Genomic DNA, 22,750 nt, shown 5'->3' with positions numbered 1-22,750 from the left:
AGCCTGCAACAAGCAACAGTCCTTGTCCACACATGTCCCACTGTGAAAGCTGATGACAGAGAGGAAACCTCTCGACCCTCCTAGTGTGAGGAAGCTTGCAATCCAGCCCCACCCCACCCATTAACAGAGACTGTTCCCCCCCCCACCCCACCCGATGTACCAGGACCGTCACCACCCTTCCCCAGGGCACTGCTCCCACCCACCCCTCCCCCAAAGTGCCAACGGGACTGCTTTGCACCCCCCCTCCAAGGACTCTCCACCGGCCCCAGAACCACACCACCTTCCCTGATCCTAACTGCCAGTGACACTGATAACCACCCACCTACCTTTCACTCTGGGTCACCTAGGCCACAGCGTGGATTGGCTTCATCGGTAAAACCTCCATGAGCCCAGAGATAGCACATCACTTTCCAAGGATTGGGTCTGATCCACTGCCATTCTGAGAGCCCTGGCATATCCAATTGGTGATGCTCACAGAACCACCAATCTCACATGTCTGATCCAGCCTCTTGATTCTAAGCCCTGTATTTTATGCAAAGTCTATTTTTAAAAAAAAACACAAAAGAAAACCAGCTGCCGTTTAGGGTTCTAAAGTCCTATGATACCCGTGAACTGGGAAACGTGCTGCATTCCATCATCAATATATACACAAAGGATCAATTCATTCATCAAACCAGGGAAATCTGCTGGAAACCAGAACCAAAGTCTCGTTAAGATATCTGACTGGTATTGTCAACATAGCACTGTGCAAACATTTGCCCAAATTCCATGAAACGATGATTAATCCCCTTCCCTTCCTATTTATACCACTGTGTTTACTGAGGAGTGCCCGATGTGGCTCAGTGCTGCACTCTCTGAGTGGGCAGGCTGGGGCACCAACAAGGGACTGTTGCCAGCTGGGACATCCAGCTCCTCGGTGACTGCACCGAGAGGAAAGCTGCCTGCATCATTCGGCTCTCCCACGACGCCCTCGGCCACGGGAACTTGGCTGCTTTGTCCCACCACTTGCCCATGACCACCGTCTGAAAACAAAATATATACAAGTTCAAGTTTGTTTTCATCTGACTGTACACATACACCCAGACACAAGAACGTTTCTCCAGACCATGGTGCACATACATAGCATATATAACAAAAAAAAATTCAAATATATAGATATAATTTACAATAAATAATCATAATTATTTTGGAATAATTTAATTGGTTAAAGGAGAATGTTCAGCAATCTCACAACCTGCGGGAAGAAGCTTTTTCCCAGCCTGGCAGTCCTGACTGTGATGCTGCTGTACCTCCTTCATGATGGCACTGGGTCAAAGATCCTGTGCGGTGGATGGAAAGAGTCTTCTACAATTCTTTAAGCCCTATTTAAGCAACACTCCCAGAATGATTGTGTAGTGGTCAGCGCAACGCTATTGCAGCACCAGTGTTTGAATCTGGTGTAGTCTGTACGTCCTCTTGTATGCTTGGGTTTCCTCCAGGTGCTCCGGTTAGCTCCCACCCATCAAAATGTACGGTTTGGGGGGGGGGGGGGGGGGTTGTAGACTAATTACAGTTTTGGACTGCATGGGCTCATAGGTAGGAAGGGCCTGTCACTGTACTGTATGTCTAAATTTAAAACTTAATTGTCAGAAGAAGGGAGATTCCAGTGATCTTCTATACCATTTCCTGTGTTGATTTCCAGTCCAATGCGTTGCAGCTACCGTCCCATACAATGATGCAGCCAGACAGGACACTGTCTGGAAATTGGAACCTTTATCCATTCAACCTGGCTGTGTAAAAGGTGAGATCCTTCTGGGAGGACCTCTGAAAACAATTACATAGGTGGATTATCCCCAGGATCTGGAGTTGTACCTTCTGGGAAACATTATGACAGTGAGTTTTAAACTGTCCAGATACCAAGTTTGTGAAGGTCACCTTGTCAGTAGCCAGGAAGTGGAAGTCTGACTCCCAACTAAACATTACATGATGGAAATATGGAGATATAACCACTCACATCACAGAACAGGCCAGTTCGGCCCTACTAGTCCATGCCGTAACAAATCCTCACCCTCCTAGTCCCACTGATCAGCACCCGGTCCATACCCCTCCAGTCCTCTCCTATCCATGTAACGATCCAGTCTTTCCTTAAATGTAACCAATGATCCCGCCTTGACCACGTCTGTCGGAAGCTCATTCCACATCCCTACCACCCTTTGCGTAAAGAAATTTCCCCTCATGTTCCCCTTATAATTTTCCCCCTTCAATCTTAAACCATGCCCTCTTGTTTGAATCTCCCCCACTCTTAATTGAAAAAGCCTATCCACCTTTACTCTGTCTGTCCCTTTTAAAATCTTAAACACCTCTATCAAGTCCCCTCTCAATCTTCTATGCTCCAGAGAAAAAAGCCCCAGTCTGCACAACCTTTCCCTGTAACTCAAACCTTGAAATCCTGTCAACATTCTCGTGAACCTTCTCTGCACTCTCTCTATTTTGTTTATATCTTTCCTATATTTGGTGATCAAAACTGTAAACAGTACTCCAAATTTGGCCTCACCAATGCCTTGTACAATTTCATCATAACCTCCCTACTCTTGAATTCAATACTCTGATTTATGAAGGTCAACATTCCAAATGCCTTCTTCACCACACAATCTACCTGAGTATCAACCTTGAGGGTACTATTTACCACAACTCCTAAATCCCTTTGTTGCTCTGCACATCTCAATAGCCTACCATTTAATGCATATGACCTATTTAGATTTGCCTTTCCAAAATGTAACACCTCACACTTATCTGTATTAAATTCCATCAGCCATTTCTCAGCCCACACCTCCAGCCTTCCTAAATCACCTTTTAATCTACAGTAATCTTCCTCACTGTCCACAACACCACCAATCTTTGTATCATCCGCAAACTTGCTTATCCAATTCTCCACCCCTGCTTCCAGATCGTTAATATATATAACAATAGTGGACCGAGGATCGATCCCTGAGGAACTCCACTAGTCACCGGCCTCCAATTGGACAAACAATTTTCTACCACAACTCTCTGACACCTCCCATCCAACCATTGCTGAATCCATTTCATTACCTCCTCATTTATATCTAATGCCTCCACCTTTTTTCCTAACCTCCTGTGGGGAACTTTGTCAAAAGCTTTACTAAAGTCTAAATAGACAACATCCACAGCTTTCCCTTCATCAACCTTTTTTGTAACCCCCTCGAAAAACTCAATCAGGTTTGTCAAGCATGATCTATCCCTGACAAAACCATGCTGATTACTCCCTATCAATCCCTGTACCTCCAAATATTTGTAAATACCATCCCTCAGAACACTTTCCATCAATTTGCCCACCACAGATGTCAGACTCACGGGCCTATAATTCCCAGGTTTACATTTAGACCCTTTCTTAAACAGCGGAACCACATGCACCACCCTCCAATCCTTTGGCACTACCCCCATGGCCAGTGACATCCTAAATATCTCTGTTAATGGCCCCACTATCTGTCCACTAGCCTCCCTGAGCGTCCTTGGGAATATTTTGTCCGGTTCTGGAGATTTATCCACCTTTATCTTTTTCAACACAGCCATCACTACCTCCTCGGTTATCCTTATATGCTTCATTACCTCCCCACTATTTTTCTTTACCTCAACTGGTTCAATATTTTTTCCCTAGTGAATACCGAGGCAAAGAAATCATTCAAAATTTCCCCCATTTCCTCTGACTTCTCACTCAGCCTACCCTCACTATCTACAAGGGGTCCAATTTTATCCCTCACTTATCTTTTACTTTTAATGTACTTATAGAAACCCTTTTGGATTTATTTTTACTGTCTGCCAAAGCCTCTTCGTGCCTTTTTTTTTAAAGAGTTGTATTCCCCTGGATAAAATCACATATAATTTAAGGAGGAAATATGATACATTTATTAGGGTGTAGCAGCCTTATCTGCAACACATTGGTCCGCATAGAATTCTACCCCTTCTGAATCAAGGAAATGCAACAATTTGTGCCCGTAGTGAAATGATTGAGATCAGTGAAGTGGGTCAGGCGCAGTGGACGTGCTTGGTTCCTTATCCTTTTTATTTTAGGTTACTTTGGGTTTTTCTTGACTTCTCAAAGATTTGTGGCCTAACTGATAATTGGTTCTTTGTATTTGTTTAACTTGTATAATCTTTTCTTTGTGGTATATTAGGGTGTGGGAGGGAGGGGAAAAATAGTGTACAAGTTATATACTATTGTTGAAAGAGATTGTGTTATTTATTTGGATTTGTTTGAGTATTTAAAAATCAAAAATATAATATATTTTTTTAAAAAGATGGGGGCTGTAGCCTTACCACCCCCCCCCCCCCCCACCTCCTTAGGAAGTGTAGGCACTGCTGCGCTTTCCTGACTAATGAGGTGTTGTGGGTCCAGGATCTGTTATATACAAATCAAGGAACTGTGTGCTCTCCATGACAGAGCCTTTGATGAGCCATGGAGAGTTAATTTCATTAACAGTGTCATACAACAAAATGCAGGCCACAAAAGAGACTGTTGTGGGGCTGCTCTTTGACTTACGATGCAGATTTAGCTTGTGCTGTTTGGAACCAGGGTGTTCCAGGCCACCCCCAATTGCTCAAAGATGCCCCCTGCAACCTTTCTGATGAAGGTGCTATCTGGTATTTAGACCCAGTCATAGAGCACAATACATTTCCAAATGAGCCTACTGTTCAATTTGGAACAGAACCTGTAGGAGGTGAGTCTCCAGATGTCTGCTGCCCTCCTTGAGAAGTCACAGCTTTGGAACCTACTATCAGAACCTAGGCAACTAAGAGCAGGGTATAGAGCACCAAAAATAGATGGGATGTCCTCCATTTAATCTGATCTTTTACCTCCATGCCACTTTCTGGCGCTCACTTCGGACCCTGGATAATCTAACCAAGTGGGGATCAATTATGCATTCTGCTCTCCCAGGTGGTGTTAAACTGTTCACCGTTGTTACAGCTGCACTTATTCAGGTGGAGATGAAATCTGCCCTGTGAATGATGCACCAGGAAAAGGAAGAACAGACTGATTTCTTTTCTCTTGAGAAAAGGCTGAAGGAGTGACTGAACAGAGGTGTGACATTAAGAAAGGCTTTGACAGAGTGGTTGCAGAGAGGATTGTTTCCACACGTGAGAAGACCATAACTAGAGGCCAATACAGAAACGTGCTCGAGAACATGCAGCAGCCCATAGGCAGACTCTCTTGATTAACATCAATGCAAAGTCACCCAGAAATCCAACAGGGAATTCAGAATAAAAGCTGTTAACCCAAAGAGTGGTGAAAATACCTTGGAGTCATCGATATTAAAGTGAGACAACCATAGTAGGGAGAAGGCAATAGGGAATCACACTGGCAGAAGCAGAACATAAATTAGCATGGACTGTTTGGCCCCAAAGACCTGAATCTGTGCCATATATCCTACGTGAATCAAATGCATGGAGTTAACCCCTTAAAACCTGAGCTCTGATGCCATCATAGCATTTGTAAGGAATTTATTTCAACTGACCAAAGAAATTGGAATATTAAAGTGGGAGCAGTAACACTGGTGATGAAATTATTAAACTATCAAGACAGGGAAAGTCATAAACTTGCATCAAACCACCGTGTGGAAAAAGATGATTGATGTGTCATTAACTGTGTTTTCGAACTCAAAATGCAAAGGGGGTCCAGTCTGTTGACTTTGTAATGTTTTCAAGGACGTTTGGGAATTGGAACCAAACAACTGTCCCAAGGCAAGTAAAGCAATCATCTGACAGAGAAACTCATACCATATCACAGCCCACGTTTCATGTTAGATCACGATTGCTGGGTATGTTGTGTCTCACCTCCCAAGGAAGGTTCAATGCTTCACAGTAGAAGTGGAAAGATTTGGGAATCTCTACATTGCTTCTGTACCACGAGGCATTGGGTCAAATTCAGACATCAAGTCCTGTTAGCTGATGAAATCAATGCTCCATGTTGAATTTCACTTGAAAGCTCAAAGATCTCCATGCTGGCATCACAACTGAACAAGCGGTCCAAGAACTACAGGGCTGTCAGATGACAATTGATCTACTGTGCAGAATAAGTGCAGTTTCCTTCAGCCCTGATAACTGATCTGTTCCAGATGCATCCGCCCACAGGTAGCTACCACATCTTTCATGCCCTATCACGACAGAGAACACACCCCATTATGTTGTGTGATGTCGTATGCTACATGGGACTGATTCAGTGACAGATCAAGACCAGGCACCAGTGAGCTGGTGTGAACCACCAACAGCTGCAGAATAGGGCTTCACCACAATACGTAACCTCAAGGCTTAGAACATCCCTGTCTCCACCACTGTTACCCCAGTGGATCAATCTGGTACACTGTGCAGAATAGAATGCTAGGAGAAACACTAGTATATCCACAACTTTAGTGCCAACTTAGGAAGCTAAAACACATGACTCTGTATGCTGAACAGTGAAAGCAGCCAACTGCCCAGAACATAAAATAAGTCAAAGAACAAGAGGCTTGCTCTTTTATTGACCTTTACTTCCATGAGAAGGTCAAAGTTGAGATGTTTGATCTCTCAGTCTTCAATTCTGCAAACAAAGGAGGCCACATCTGCTCAGAGCAAGTCCTAGGCAACAGACTGATAAATCGCTGTTATATCAGTTCTTGCAACTTGAGGGAACTTAACCATCTAGACAATTCAAGTACACTACTGCTGCCAGGCTTCCCATCATTAATCTCCTGGTGAACATGACTGATAAGAAACTTTACTGCACTAGCCTCATAAACATGGAGTGAGGGGGGCTGGGTGGCATGTGGTGAGCAACTCACCTCCCAACAACCCACAGTCTTTTCAATACAAGGCAGGAGTGTAAATGAAACACTCTTCTCCACTTGCCTGGGTTATTTGCAGCTCCAACAACCCTAAAACAAGTGTTGGGTGTCCGCAAGTCCGTGTCTGAATCCTTCTGCTGCTGGCGGATCTTCTCCAAATGCAGCAATTTGTCAAGCACCTGCCAACATTACCTCCCAAACCCAGAACCATACCACTGAGAAGTAAAGGGCCTGAGAGAAATTTCTTCAGCTAGAGGGCAGTGAATCTGTGGAATTTGTTGTCAGATGTCTGTGAAGGTCAAGTCATTCGATACATTTAAAGTAGTGGTTGATGGGTTCTTGATTAGTAAGGCCATCACAGGTTGAGGCAGGAGAATGTGATTGAAAGTAGATGGATGGTCCTAATCTGCTCCAAAGTGCGTGGTTTATCTGCACCACTTGCAGGTCACCCTTTATGTTGGAATTTGCTACCTAACAGTGCTGCGAATATTTACAAATACTGCAGCTGTTCATGACAGAGGCTCCCAACCACCTTCCCAAGGCCAATACCCAAATCCTGTTAATAAATATAAAAATCCAGTATTCAAGACGTAGCACAGAAACAGGATTGCAGCCTACATCATCGATGATGTCTAAATTAAACTAAAACTCTACCGCCTGTGCACAATCCGTGTTCCTTTATTCTCTGCACATTCACGTGTCTATCCATCTGCTGTCACCACTACCTCTGGCTGCCTTCCCCAGGTACCTACCATTCACACATCTCCTTTAAACTCCCCTCCCCTCACTTTGAGCACACCCTCTCGTGCATGGCATTTTCACCCCGGGGGAAAAAGATTCTAACCATCTTCCCTATCCATGCCTCTCATAATTTAATACATTTTGATCAGGTTTTACATCAGCTTCTGATGCTCCAAAGAAAACAACACTAGTTTGTCTGACCTCTCCCCATAGCAGCATTGTAATCAAACTCTCGCTACCCTTTCTGAGCTCCACATGCTGCAGGGGCTTCATGAGATAGATCAGCTCGTTGAATGGTATCACAACAACAACCTTGCGCTCAACATCAGCAAAACCAAGGAGTGATTGTGGAGTTCAGGAGGAAGTTAGGGGAACACGACCCAGTCCTCATCGAGGGCTCAGTAGTGGAGAGGGTCAAGAACTTAAAATTCCTGGGTGTCAACATCTCCGAGGATCTATCCTGGAGCCTCCTCATTGATGCAATCACAAAGGCGGCTCACCAGCAGCTATATTTATAACAGGGGTCACCAACCTTTTTGAAACTGCGAGCTACTTCAAGGCTACTGAGTAATAAGAAGGGCTACCAGTTTAGTACACACTTCTGAAATAACGAAGTTGCACGGTTTACCTTTAATTATATATTATTATTAATGATATTCATCTATGTGAAGACACTGATCACGTTAATGATTCCTCACAATAATTATTAACAATGATTTAACAAGGTAGGAAACTGATGCGTTTCAACATGCAACACTTTATTTCTATTAATCTCTGCAACTGTTTCATTTTCCAATGATCACTTTTGCAACATTTCATAGGAAATCATCATGTCCCATTTTTACTAGCCACTAACAATTTTTAACAAATTTTAACCATGTTTGTACAAGTTATCAATCATGTAAGATTTAACAAAAATCAGCTCTTTCAGATTTGTACATAAATCTTAACGCATTTTGTACTAATCACCAAATCTGTAGCATTTTTAACAAAATCATCGTATCTGTCACACTTTACAAACACATTTGTCACAATTTTTCAATATTTGAATTTGTTGGAGTCAGTAAAAATAAACATTAAAAGATGGGTAAGTTAATATAAAAACTTATCAACTCCAACAGAATTTAACTTTGCTATGGCACTGCCATGTTGCCACTGACAACATCTGGTATCATTTTTTTTGTCTGTGAGTGGAAAGCCTGGCATTGTAAGCTGCTCACCACGGTACTGTAATCTGGGGTGTAACTTGACACTGCATCTCTGAGTGAGTCTTGCAGATGTGCATCAGTGAGGCGTGTTCTGTGTTTATTATTGATGAAGTTCATGTCAGAAAAGGCTGATTCACAGAAATAGGTTGAACCAAACAGGCTGGCAACTTTCATAGCTGCTGTGCATATACCAAGTTTCCGGACACAGCCGAAACTCTTCTAGCCATCGTACTTGCCCCCAGCCCAGTTGGACATCGGAAAGAGTGGATATGACCGGCTCCATTCTTCTCGTCTTTAAACACAATGTTTGCAATTATCATCATTGCTTCTTTAAAAACCTCCCCGTCTGAAAATGCCTTCTTCTTTATCAAAAAATGTGTAACTCTAAATGAGGGTTTGGTTGTTTTTTGGGAGTTTTTCACTGGCCTCTTGAAGAAAGGTTGCTGTTTGCCCAAAGCTGCCTTTAAGTCACGTGCTTTTTCTGCCCGTAGTGCGCTGCGCAGTGGGTAGTTTGCATGGTAGCTTTTGTGACACGTACTGAAGTGTCTCTCCACATTGTGCCGCTTTGCTGTCACCATAGTTGCCCCGCAAATGAGACACACACAATTTTCTTTCACAGTAGTAAAAAAAATCACTCTTCACCCCCATTCACTGTGAAAATGGTAAGTTTTCTCTTTTTTCTTCCATGTTTTTGGAAGTAGAAACCGCATTTAGCTCATCATCTTCGCAGCGCCCACTATCTTATTCAGCAAACACTGAGGGTTGTCATGTGCACAATATTGACCTTTGAACCAGACTAGATCAGAGTTCATGTATACTAAACATTTTTATTTTAATTTTTTTTTAATATACAGGTACACAATCCATTATCTGGAACCCTTGGGGGACAGTGTGTTCCAAATTTCAGATTTTTCCAGATTTCAGAAACCCAGATTTAAACCCACCCGAATTATGCTGCCGTCTCTCTCCACACCTCCCCTCACCTGTGTGACTCGCACTGCCAGTCTCCCTCCCTAACTTGCCGGCCCGATTTGCGCTGCCAGTTTCTCCCCCTCACTGGCCCAACTCGCACTGCCGGTCTCCCACCCGCCTGACTTACGCTGCCAATTTCCCCCCCTCCCCTCCCCTCACCGGCCTGACTCACGCTGCCAGTCTCTCCTCCTCCCCACGTTGACCTGACTCTCGCTCCCCCTCACCGGCCCAACTCGCACTGCCGGTCTCCCGTCCGCCCGACTCGTGCAGCCGGTACCTGTATTTTCGTTTTCAAATCTACATCAATGCAAGTGTGATTCAAAAAGAATAGCAACACAATTAAATAAAATTTTAGACGGAGCTCATTGGTGACTAGTGCTATTTTTAGAACAGGCCCACGTGCTACTCATGTGGTCCCTGCGGGCGACCTGGTGCTCACGGGCACCGCGTTGGTGACCCCTGCTTTATAAAGTGTCTAAGGAGATTCACTATGCCACCAAAGACTCTCGTAAACTTCTACAGGTGTACCATAGAGTATTCTAGCTGGTTACATCACTGCCTGGTCTGGAGGTGCCAATTCTCAGGACTAGAACAAAATCCAGAGGGTTGTTAACTTGGCCTGCGACATCACAGGCAACAGACTTCACTCCATCGAGGACATCTACAAAGACCCCCACCACCCAGGGCATGCCCTCTTCACTCTGCTACCATTGGGAAAAAGGTACAGGAGCCTGAAGACGAACACTCAGCGGCTCAAGGACAGCTTCTTCCCTGCTGCCCTCAGATTCGTGCACTGACTTCTTTTATATACACTCATGTTGTAAGGTGATTATAATAGGAATGTTTCCTCTATGATATTGATACTGCTGCAAACTCCAAATTTCAGAATATATCCTGATTCTGAAAAGCACATTTTCTTTTTGGCTTTCCATACTCCCAGCAGAATGGGGCAAGTCAGAACTTCAAAATCCATCTGCCCCACAGAATTTGAGTCCAACTGCAGTAGGGCTCACAACATGAACACTGTTGACTAGCTATCCATTGCAGACTGTTACAGGGCTGCTGTGCTGATCAGAATCATCACGGTTATAATTATCATGGTACAGAGTTAGAGGATGCGGACTTACCTGGGCTAACACAAACCATGTTATTTGGATTGATGGTGGCCTCGTATGGAGGTGGTGGGTCATCGGGATGCTGAATGTCTGGGTATTTATAAGCAGTGTATGGTGGGGGGGGATCGTGGAAGTGGAATGCTCCTCCCTCACCATCATCAGAGAGATGCAGAGGAGTTAGGCCTGATCCGAGGCTATCCGGACCATAGTCAAAGCCTGGCATTCTGCTTCGGGCGAGGTTGAAATGATGTACTGTGAAAGCAAAACCAGAAAAATTAGCTGCAAGCACCAGACCAGGTTGAGAAAGAGCAATACCCACAGGTCAAATCATGACCAGACAGCAGCAGTTAACAAAATGTAAACCATTCCCCTCTACTCTGCTCACTGTAAAGTTACTAAGGGTTCTTTGCTCACCTCCCTGTATCTCTTTGAGCTGCCTAGACGTACCCACCCCCACCACCCTACATCTCTCTAATACAGTCATTCTCAACCTTTTTTCCCCCACTCACATACCACTAAGTATTCCCTATGCCATAGATACTCTGTGATTAGTAAGGGTTTGCTTGTAGGTGGAAAGGAAAAGTTTAAAAAACCACTGTTTATTGTACCTCATTGACTCGTTATGTGGACAGTTTCATAAATCCAAAGGAAATGGGCCATGGACAATTTTTCTCAAGCAAAACATTTCAGTAACAATTGGGTCTAGAGCAATGATTCTCAACCTTCCCTTCCCACCCACATACCACCTTAAGCAATCCCTTATTAATCACAGAGCACATTTAGCATAAGGATTACTTCAAGTGGGATGTGAGTGGAAAGAAAAAAGTTGAAAACCACCTCTCTAATAGCACCAGTCATTACAGGTTGCTCCATACTTTGTCCCACTATCCTGAGTGTCTCCCTCTTTCTCCTCCCATCTCTCCTACCGAACCCCCCCCCTCTCTCAGGTCTCTCCTATGGATCACATCCGGCACTCTCTCCTACAGCTCCTTCCCCCTCTCCTTCCAGGCCTCTCCTACAGAACCCCTGCTACCATCCCTCCCGCACCTCCTCCCCTCCCTTCCCCTCCCTCCCGCACCTCCTCCCCTCCCACCTCTCCCGCACCTCCTCCCCTCCCCTCCCACCTCTCCCGCACCTCCTCCCCTCCCACCTCTCCCGCACCCCCTCCCCTCCCACCTCTCCCGCACCTCCTCCCCTCCCACCTCTCCCGCACCTCCTCCCCTCCCACCTCTCCCGCACCTCCTCCCCTCCCCTCCCATCTCTCCCACCTTCCCTCCTTTCCCATCTCTCCCACCTTCCCTCCTTTCCCATCTCTCCCACTTTCCCTCCTTACCCATCCCTCCCACCTTCCCTCCTTTCCCATCCCTCCCACCTTCCCTCCTTTCCCATCTTTCCCACCTTCCCTCCTTTCCCATCTCTCCCACCTTCCCTCCTTTCCCATCTCTCCCACCTTCCCCCCTTTCCCATCTCTCCCACCTTCCCCATCTCTCCCACCTTCCCTCCTTTCCCATCTCTCCCACCTTCCCTCCTTTCCCATCTCTCCCACCTTCCCCCTCTCCCCCACCTCCTTCCCTCCCCTCCCATCTCTCCCGCACCTCCTTCCCTCCCCTCCCATCTCTCCCGCACCTCCTCCCCTCCCCTCCCATCTCTCCCGCACCTCCTCCCCTCCCCTCCCACCTCTCCCGCACCTCCTCCCCTCCCCTCCCACCTCTCCCGCACCTCCTCCCCTCCCCTCCCCTCCCACCTCTCCCGCACCTCCTCCCCTCCCCTCCCACCTCTCCCGCACCTCCTCCCCTCCCCTCCCACCTCTCCCGCACCTCCTCCCCTCCCCTCCCACCTCTCCCGCACCTCCTCCCCTCCCCTCCCACCTCTCCCGCACCTCACCTCCTCCCCTCCCCTCCGCACCTCTCCCGCACCTCACCTCCTCCCCTCCCCTCCCACCTCTCCGCACCTCCTCCCCTCCCACCTCTCCCGCACCCCCTCCCTCCCACCTCTCCCGCACCTCCTCCCCTCCCACCTCTCCCGCACCTCCTCCCCTCCCACCTCTCCCGCACCTCCTCCCCTCCCACCTCTCCCGCACCTCCTCCCCTCCCCTCCCATCTCTCCCGCACCTCCTCCCCTCCCCTCCCATCTCTCCCGCACCTCCTCCCCTCCCCTCCCATCTCTCCCACCTTCCCTCCTTTCCCATCCCTCCCACCTTCCCTCCTTTCCCATCTCTCCCACCTTCCCTCCTTCCCATCTCTCCCACCTTCCCTCCTTTCCCATCCCTCCCACCTTCCCTCCTTTCCCATCCCTCCCACCTTCCGTCTTTCCCACCTTCCCTCCTTTCCCATCTCTCCCACCTTCCCTCCTTTCCCATCTCTCCCACCTTCCCTCCTTTCCCATCTCTCCCACCTTCCCTCCTTTCCCATCTCTCCCACCTTCCCCCTCTCCCCCACCTCCTTCCCTCCCCTCCCATCTCTCCCGCTCCTCCTCCCCTCCCCTCCCATCTCTCCCGCACCTCCTTCCCTCCCCTCCCATCTCTCCCACATCTCCTTCCCGCCCCCCCATCTCTCCCGCACCTCCTTCCCGCCCCTCCCATCTCTCCGCACCTCCTTCCCTCCCCTCCCATCTCTCCCGCACCTCCTTCCCTCCCCTCCCATCTCTCCCGCACCTCCTTCCCTCCCCTCCCATCTCTCCCGCACCTCCTTCCCTCCCCTCCCATCTCTCCGCACCTCCTTCCCTCCCCTCCATCTCTCCCGCACCTCCTTCCCTCCCCTCCCATCTCTCCCGCACCTCCTTCCCTCCCCTCCCATCTCTCCCGCACCTCCTTCCCTCCCCTCCCATCACTCCCGCACCTCCTTCCCTCCCCTCACATCTCTCCCGCACCTCCTTCCCTCCCCTCCCATCTCTCCCGCACCTCCTTCCCTCCCCTCCCATCTCTCCCGCACCTCCTTCCCTCCCCTCCCATCTCTCCCGCACCTCCTTCCCTCCCCTCCCATCTCTCCCGCACCTCCTTCCCTCCCCTCCCATCACTCCCGCACCTCCTTCCCTCCCCTCACATCTCTCCCGCACCTCCTTCCCTCCCCTCCCATCTCTCCCGCACCTCCTTCCCTCCCCTCCCATCTCTCCCGCACCTCCTTCCCTCCCCTCCCATCTCTCCCGCACCTCCTTCCCTCCCCTCCCATCTCTCCCGCACCTCCTTCCCTCCCCTCCCATCTCTCCCGCACCTCCTTCCCTCCCCTCCCATCTCTCCCGCACCTCCTTCCCTCCCCTCCCATTTCAACCTTCCGGGGCGCTCCTCTATAAATCTACCCCACTCCACTTTCCAGACTCTCCTACACCCCACCTTCTTCCCTGGGTCTCTTCACCATCTTTCCCTATCTCCTCAGGAACCTCTCCATCATTCTCCATGTTTTCCACAGTTCAAATTTTCACAGGCTTACTCTTAGCTTGATTCAAAGAACCTCAGACACTTAAAATCGTTGGATGAGAGGAAGTCGACTTGAAACCAAGTTATATCAATATTTGACTTTTAACAGTGTTCCAAGACACAGCAAAAATAACTACACAAGAAGAAACCAGGTCCTCGTGACCAATAGATTGGTTAAAAGGCAGGTTTTCAAGAAGCAACACAAGGAGCAAGAGAACATGCAGGCTAAGAGGAGTCAGGCATGAGCTGAGAAACACACAAAGATGTAACTAAATCAGGAGTCGAAATGGATTAGCAAGGTCCTGTAGTTTCTAACCCAGAGCAACCTCAGACAGCATACTGGAAGGTACCTGATTGGGGGGGGGGGGGGGGGGGGGGGGGGGGGTGGTGAATGCAGAGCTTTTGTTTTTTTTAAAAATTTTGTTTAGTGAGTCTCAGAATGAACACAAGTTGTAGACTATTCATGCCCTTGAAGACGTGCCACCATTCAACAAGGCCATGGCTGATCTTTTATCTTGCCATCAATTTCCTACAGTAACCCCAAATCCCTCAATATTCAAAAGTACACTCAGCAACTGAAGTTGGCTATAGAATTCCAAAGATCCAATACTCTCTGGCTAATGAAACTTCTCACTGCTTTCCTGAGTAAGGGCATCATCTTACTTTGGGACTAAGAATCTAACTTTGAACACAGCAGCTGAGGAATTATTATCCCTGCATTATCTAATCTCAAAGGTCCAGATTCCTCAAATACACGTCATATGTCAAATCTCTCATCCAAGGAATCAATCCAGGGAGCCTTTGCTATCTTCCATATCCTTCTTTTGGACCAGAAATACACACATTATACATGTAGTCTCATCACGGCACCAAATAACTGAAGGAAGACTCTTGTATTCAAATCCGCCTACATCTATAATGTATAATTTATAAAATATACGTACGGTAACAGGCCATTACAGCCCACGAGCCCATGTTGTCCAATTAACCTACAACCCCCGGTATGTATCAAATGGTGGGAGGAAACCGGAGCCCCAGGGGAAACCCACGCAGACACGTGGAGAATGTACAAACTCCTTACAGACAGTGCGGGATTCGAACCTTGGTCCTGTTCGCTGGCGCTGTAATGGCGCTGTGGTAACTGCTACGCCAACTGTGCCGCCCTGTAATGGAGGATTTAGACCAGCTTATGCAAGAAGGGATGCAGTTGCATCAGAAGACATTATCTAAATTTACACTATGGGGCCCAGAGATGCATATGAATCAGTAGACATTACCTACTTCCACCATGAGGCCAAGAGATGCAGTGGTCTTTTGTTGGTCGCAGACTGTCAGGAGACCTTGAAGATAATTAAAATCATTTGTTCAAAGAGATAAGATCTGAAGTAAACAACTTTTGGGTAATATAAGCCATGGTCCCACTGCTGAAGTTTAAGACTCTCCAAGAGGTGGCAACATTTCTCAGCAAGAAGAAGAACTTCAAGATTCCAAAGCGACGTCCCGGTCCGGGGAGGTGGAGAAGCTGCTACCGGCGCCCAGATAACCTACTACAAGTGTGCAGTCATCGCCTCACTTTGGCAGTTGTGACCAGTCCAGGCATTGATAAGTATAATTGGGAAGGGCTTGCATGTCGTAGTGTGAATTCAGCTTTAGATTTAGTAATAAAGACTTGTATAAACTGAACTGCTCTTGGTGTGTGTCTATTTTCTTTCGGTAGCTCGAACACTGTGACCAATCTAAAACGAACAAAGTGAGAGGTACAAGTTTACCCAAGACAATTGGTGTAGTCAGCAGGATTGGTCTCAAGATGTTTCGCCAAAAGAAGGAGATGAGCCCTGAGCAGTTCTTGATTCCGGGATGGACTTCCAAAGATGATGGGTTTGGCAAGTTGGCCAATACCCTGTCTTTGTTGGGACCACCCCTCAGTTGGGATGAGAAGTTAGATCCATCAAGTGCGCATCTGAGAGCGGGTTGCCACTCTCCTTCGAGAAAGTAAATTTCCTGTTAAAAAGGGGATGCTGACGGACGGTTTTTGGCTGCTAGCCACAGCCTTACGCCACTCTGTTCAGCGTGAAGCAGAATCAGTTCAGCGAGAAGTAGAATCTCAGCGTAAGAGAGAGCAACTAGAGGAGGAGGTAGAAGCCCTGCGACAACGCTGTTCCATGATGAGTGAGATTGTTTGCACCAGTCAGGACCAAGCCAAAGAATGGGAGGATAAGCATGTCCAAACGATCTGCCATAATATTAAACTCCGGCAGCAGCTCTGTGCAGATAAAGAAAGGCGTGTTTGGGAGCAGAGGGGGGTAATGTATATTTAACCCCTGAGGAATTGTTGGGATTAGGAACATTGACTACTGATATCCGGCTCACTGCTGAGCTGCGGGGTAAAGGAAGAGAGGTGGATTACTTACTTGCCACTCTAGGGGATGCCCTGCTACGAGTATACCCATCACCAGTAGATTGGGATTTACATTTACAGAACAATTGGGGCACCTCAGAGGCGGGTATAGCAGTAATTCGTCAGCAGGCCCTGGCCTCTGCCTTGTATGCAGGGCGTTTGAGGTTGTGAGTACATGGAGGGAGCCCTGATGAAGAGATATTCACGACTGGAATGCATACCAGATTGGTTCGTTCTGCCCAACCCACTGTTCGGGGACTAGTTCTGTCCGTAACTAGTCTGCTAATTGGGCACACTGTGTCTGAGGCGGTGCACGCCTTATCTGGGCTTAGAGAATTAGAATTGGGAGGTAAAATCCAGTCACGTACAGGCCAGGTTAAATCAGACAAGGAGGATGAAAAGAGAGGGGCTGCTGCTAATAACGGACCGACAAGAAAGGACCTTTCTAACCTTGTTAAAGTTTGGTGTACCTAAAAGTGATATTGATGGGAAACCTACTGTGGTCCTTTATGCCCTTTATAAGAGGAAGGCATGTACAGAGCCGTTGTCATACCCACGCTCCTGTTCAGATCCGAATCATGGGTCCTCTACTGGCATCACCTACGGCTCCTAGAACGCTTCCATCAGCGCTGTCTCCGCTCCATCCTCAACATTCATTGGAATGACTTCATCACCAACATCGAAGTACTCGAGCTGGTAGAGTCCACAAGCATCAAGTCCACGCTGCTGAAGACTCAACTACGCTGGGTGGGTCACATCTCCAGAATGGAGGACCATCGGCTTCCCAAGATCGTGTTATATGGCGAGCCTCCACTGGCCACTGAGACAGAGGTGCACCAAAGAAGAGGTACAAGGATTGCTTAAAGAAATCTCTTGGTGCCTGCCACATTGACTACCGCCAGTGGGCTGATATCGTCTCCAACCGTGCATCTTGGCGCCTCACATTTCGGCGGGCAGCAACCTCCTTTGAAGAAGACCGCAGAGCCCACCTCACTGACAAAAGACAAAGGAGGAAAAACCCAACACCCAACCCCAACCAACCAATTTTCCCTTGCAACTGCTGCAACCGTGCCTGCCTGTCCCGCATCGGACTTGTCAGTCACCAAAGAGCCTGCAGCAGACATGGACATACCCCTCCATAAATCTTCGTCCGCGAAGCCAAGCCAAAGAAGAGGAAGGCAGGGGAACATCTTCCCCAGCTGTTGAGTCCCCCTGGCCCAGCTGTGCCTTCTGCTCCCACTGAGCCAACTTCTCTTGCCCTAGTTATCCGTGATGAGATACAACAAATGGTTAAAAAGGCCCTTATGGATAGTAGTGGCATGTGGGCCTGGAAGCCCCCGAACCCTACTAAAGTATGAGGGTGTGGGCAGGGCCCCCGTGTCTACACCATTGAGATACGGCAGATACACGGGGACCCACGGCCCAACATACCGTTAACAGTCCATTGGGGTGGGGATAATGACCGCCAATATTTGGCCTTGGTCGATACCGTTGGGGAGCACTTGGTGATTCCGGGTAACCCTGACCTCTGGACTGGAACAACATTTAGAATAGAGGGGATGGGAGGAGCGATCACCCTGGCAAAGGAAATAAAAGTCCGCGCCACGGTGGGTGATGGCCCTTCCCCTATATGGTTACATGCCCTGGTGGCTGCCACTGACGAGTGTATCCTGGGTATTAATATGTTGGCCGGTACAGCCCTTAATACTAACCAAGGGGGATTTGCATTTGGAATTCGGACTATTACTAAAAGACTAGTGGTGGGTCGGGCTAAGTGGGATCCTGTGATGGTGCCTCCCCCCCACCCCAAAACCAGTATGCATTCCACAATATCGCCTCCCTGGGGGGCAGGAAGAGATTACTGCCACCGTCGATGCTCTGCAAGAAGAAGGGGTAGTGAGGCCCGCAACGTCGCCCTTTAATAGCCCTGTTTGGCCAGTCCAAAGCCGGATGGCTCCTGGAGAATGACAGTTGACTATCGTTTATTGAACAAACATGCCCCACCACTTGCTTCGGCAGTTCCGGACATTGTTACCCTTATTGAAAACAATTCCTACTGGGAACTCAGGAACATGGTATGCTGTCATTGATCTCGCTAGCGCCTTCTTCAGTATTCTTATAGACGAGGTCTCACAGGATCAGTTCGCCTTTACCTGGAAGGGGCACCACTATACCTTCACCCTAATTTTTGCCTTCCTATTTGCACATCATCTTTTACTTATTTTGTGAACATCAACACTTTCATCATTTAAAATATATTCGGTGTTTTATTTTTTTCTCTATCAAATTGGATGACTTCCTTTCCTCTCATCACCCCTGTTGTTTCTCATTCACTAAAGACTAAAGAGCAGCAAAAAAAATTTCATGCAGAGAAATGTGAACATTTTGGCAGAAGCACACAAGTAAAGCAGCAATGGAATTGTTAAATCCAGAGATCATGGACGAGGGCTTTACTAACAGATGAACTGAAGCGCAGCCAATTGGCATCAGAGGTTGAATTGGACCATGTTCCTAACAGAAAGGAATGGGTTATACCTTCAGTGGAGTTGTACTCCAAACTGATTCAATCGTTGGGAGTCGATGGCAAGAGTGACTCATAATGTCCTCTGAGAAATTATGCCAATGTTAGAGGAAGGTGCTGGTGAGATAGACCTGGGCGTCATCAACAATTAAGTGATGAGCTTTCATGAACTCTGACAGTACCTAGACAGCTGCTGTGACAGTAAACTTACAGTTTCCCCCAATAAGAGACTCGATACGCTCTCTCCGTCGTTGTCGTAAGCGATGGACCATGAAGAGAAGCAGTGAGAGAATGAGGAAGGAGGAAATGCAGCTTACGATCAGACGCATTCCACTCGCCATCGAGTCGAAGATGCCGCTGCCATCTGTGTGCAGAGGGATAAAATGCTGGTGAAATAGACCTGTGGTGAGGTTCCAAGCAGCTGATTTCAATTCAAACACCCAGAAACAGCAAAATGATGATCAATCTACTTGAGTTGCTTAATGAAGGAGGAATCTTGCTTTTTTTAGGCTACCCGACAGGGCCTTAGTCCGAATGGTTGTGCCTTTACAACAAAGCATGGAAGTGACAAACAAAACATTTTGCACTGAACCTTCAATCCATGTTCTCCCACTTCAGTTCCTTCACCAGAAGGACTGCAATTAGGGAAGGGCAAGAAACTCTTCCCTCGCTTGTCCTGCCCACACAACATCCCATAAAATGGAAAACACAGTGAACCATGCACCCTGACTGACTTTCCTGCATCAACTTCCCTGTTCAGATGCAATAAATTCAAGGTGGATTTTTCACAGACCTACTGCTGTCGCTAACAGATTCTGATGTACGGTAACTTGCGACCCATCTCAGTACTCAAGAGACATGTAGTTTTCTGTGAACAACCTTTAGGCTTTGAAATCATCAGCCGCAGATCCCCGATGCACCCACATTCATTCATTAATCACATGGTGGGTGGGAGTTGCTTTACCTGGGTCAAGGCAGGTGAATTTGCAGCATTCTTTTGGGTCCTTTTCATAGTGTTGACAACCCTGTGGACGTTCGCACAAAGCCGCGACACACATTTCTGGCTCGCCATTGTGGCAGGTGCAGCTTAAGCAGGGATCGTTCCCCTTTGGAGTGAAGTACCTGCCCTCATCTACCACATTATCTTTTATATCCACACAGGTTTGACCTGGAACACAAGCACACAATGAGGTAACTCAGACCAAGGTGAGAATTACTATGATGAGTGAGAACGTGGAGGGGAAGTCCTACAACAAAACTGTTCAGCTCAGAATAGAGCTTGGAGATCCTAAACAACAACCTGCTGGAGGAATACAGCGGTTCAAGTAGCATTTGTGGGAGAGAGAGAAAACAGTCAACGCTTTGGGCTGGAATGCTTCATCAAGGATATCCTACTGTGATAAACTGTATTAAAATGAACATTTTCCCAAGGATACAATACCTATTTCAGGCATTGCCAATACACTTGACAGAGAAATTCTTCAAGGAGTTACAGAAAATAATAAGGAAATTTTTATGGAAAGGGGGGAAACCGAGGATAGCACTAGATAAATTAACAGAATGGTATAAACAAGGAGGCTTACAACTGCCAAACTTTAAAAATTATTATAGAGCCGCACAATTAAGATACCTATCAGATTTTTATCAAACAAGGGAAAAGCCAGATTGGACTAGATTAGAACTAGATAAAATAGGGGAGAAGATACCCGAACATATATTATATAAATGGGATGAAAAATTGGTACAACGTAGGAATGCTCCAGTATTACATCATCTGCTCAATATTTGGAAGATTCATGTAGAAAGGAATAAAACAAATTACCAACTACCAAAACTAATACTGACGCAAAATCAGCTAATCCCTTTTACAATAGATAACCTTTCCTTTAGAGAATGGGAGAAAAAAGGGATCAAAAGAATAGAAAATTGCTTTTCAGGAAATAAATTATTATCCTTTGAACAAATTAAGGATAAATATAATATAACTCACGATACAGTGTTGGCATACTACCAACTGAAATCCTACTTGAAGGACAAATTGGGAAGCAGTCTGAGGTTACCAGAGGGAAGCAATTTTGAATATGCGATTACAGACACAATGATAATCAAAAAATTTATAACAAACATGTATATTAAACTACAAGAAAAGGAGAATGAGGAAACAAATGGTAAAACTAAACAAAAATGGGAACAAGATCTAAACATAAAGATAAAGAAGGAAACATGGGAGAAGTTATGCTCAGGAACTATGAGAAATACAATAAATACGAGGTTACGTATGGTACAATATAAGTGGATACACAGGCTATATATTACACCTCAAAAGTTAAATAAATGGGACCCAACAGTGTCTGACAGATGTTTTCGCTGTAAAAAGGAAATGGGAACAACAATTCATGCAATCTGGACATGTGAGAAAGTGAAAAAATTTTTGGGAAGATCTAAACCAGATATTAAATAAAATCACAAAAAGCAATATACCAAAAAACCCAGAGATCTTCCTCCTAAGTAACATAAAAAACAAAGAATTTGGATGGTGCACAAAAAAGATTTGTTAGGATAGCCCTAGCTGTAGCAAAAAAATGTATTATGCCAGCCTGGAAACTAGAGATAACTTGAGAATACAACAATGGTATATAGAAATGAATAAATGTATTCCATTAGAAAAAATAACATATAATTTAAGAAATAATATTACAATATTTGAACAAATATGGGAGCCATACATGAAACACAATAGAGAAAACCTACCGGGGACATCTACCACCTAAAATGACAGAAGGAGAAGGGAATTGACTCAGTGGAATTTCTTGTTTATCTTTATTGAGTGACAACATTGTTTGATGGGTTTAATGTATCTTAGATTCTGAACTTTAAATGAATGGGAGGGGAGGTAGGGAGGGTGGGATGGGAAGAGGGAGGGGGTGGGAGAAAACAACACTGTATATATTTGAAAAGGAAAATGTATATATCTTGATCAATGTGGTTTATAGTGTGAAAAATAAAAAAAATTTAAAAAAAGGATATCCTACTGTCAGTGGAAAAAGTCTGAAGGGCAAATACATCAAAGAAAATGCAAGCCAGGCAGCATCTGGGGAAAGAAAACGAGTTTAAAAAGTTCAGAGTCAAAGACCTGCTTTGGCAACAGTGAACTTTGGATGTGCAATTTTAAACTTGTAGTTTGAATTCAATAGTTTTAGGCTAAAATACAGCCAACATCAAATTAAAGTCTTAAGCAGCAAAATAAATATTGGGATGGAAAGGACAGGAGCATGAAGTATATAAAGGGATGAAGGAATAAGGAACTCTGAATAAATCTCAGCCAAAGAGCAATCTTGAATTGGAATCCCAACCCTCCTTATTGCTTAGAGAAACAAAGGGGGCAAAACACCAAATATCTAGTACCCGATAGCCTGAATCTCAGAGCTTCCAAGTACTTCCAGCTTTTTACTATGACTTCCATGGGATGGACTTCACACTGACTGCAGGGAACCCCAGCCACAGGCCAGAATAAACAGCCGAGGAAGAGGTGGGTCACCTACCTAAAATGCAACTGCTTCAGAGGGAA

At 46.3% G+C, this 22,750-nt stretch overlaps 1 protein-coding gene across 4 annotated transcripts in view; it reads right to left on the bottom strand.

The window, feature by feature from the left end:
* Positions 1 to 214: 214 nt before the first annotated feature.
* Positions 215 to 22,750, bottom strand: part of dgcr2 (DiGeorge syndrome critical region gene 2) — a 56,795-nt gene continuing 34,259 nt past the window's right edge. For 3 of the 4 annotated variants that reach the window (XM_069933634.1, XM_069933633.1, XM_069933631.1), the window contains 4 exons: positions 20,147 to 20,350; positions 19,394 to 19,546; positions 10,864 to 11,103; positions 215 to 1,022 (listed from right to left, as the gene is read on the bottom strand). In XM_069933634.1, coding sequence (XP_069789735.1) covers positions 802 to 1,022; positions 10,864 to 11,103; positions 19,394 to 19,546; positions 20,147 to 20,350 — 818 coding nt within the window. In that variant the 3' untranslated portion in view covers positions 215 to 801. Of the gene's footprint in view, positions 1,023 to 8,293; positions 9,057 to 10,863; positions 11,104 to 19,393; positions 19,547 to 20,146; positions 20,351 to 22,750 lie in introns of those variants that run through there. The other variant, XM_069933632.1, reaches the window with a different exon arrangement.

The sequence above is a fragment of the Narcine bancroftii genome, chromosome 4 (assembly GCF_036971445.1).
Source record: "Narcine bancroftii isolate sNarBan1 chromosome 4, sNarBan1.hap1, whole genome shotgun sequence".
Classification (NCBI taxonomy): domain Eukaryota; kingdom Metazoa; phylum Chordata; class Chondrichthyes; order Torpediniformes; family Narcinidae; genus Narcine; species Narcine bancroftii.
The sequence above is the reverse complement of the archived record's forward strand: the minus strand, read 5'-3'. Positions and strand labels throughout refer to the sequence as shown.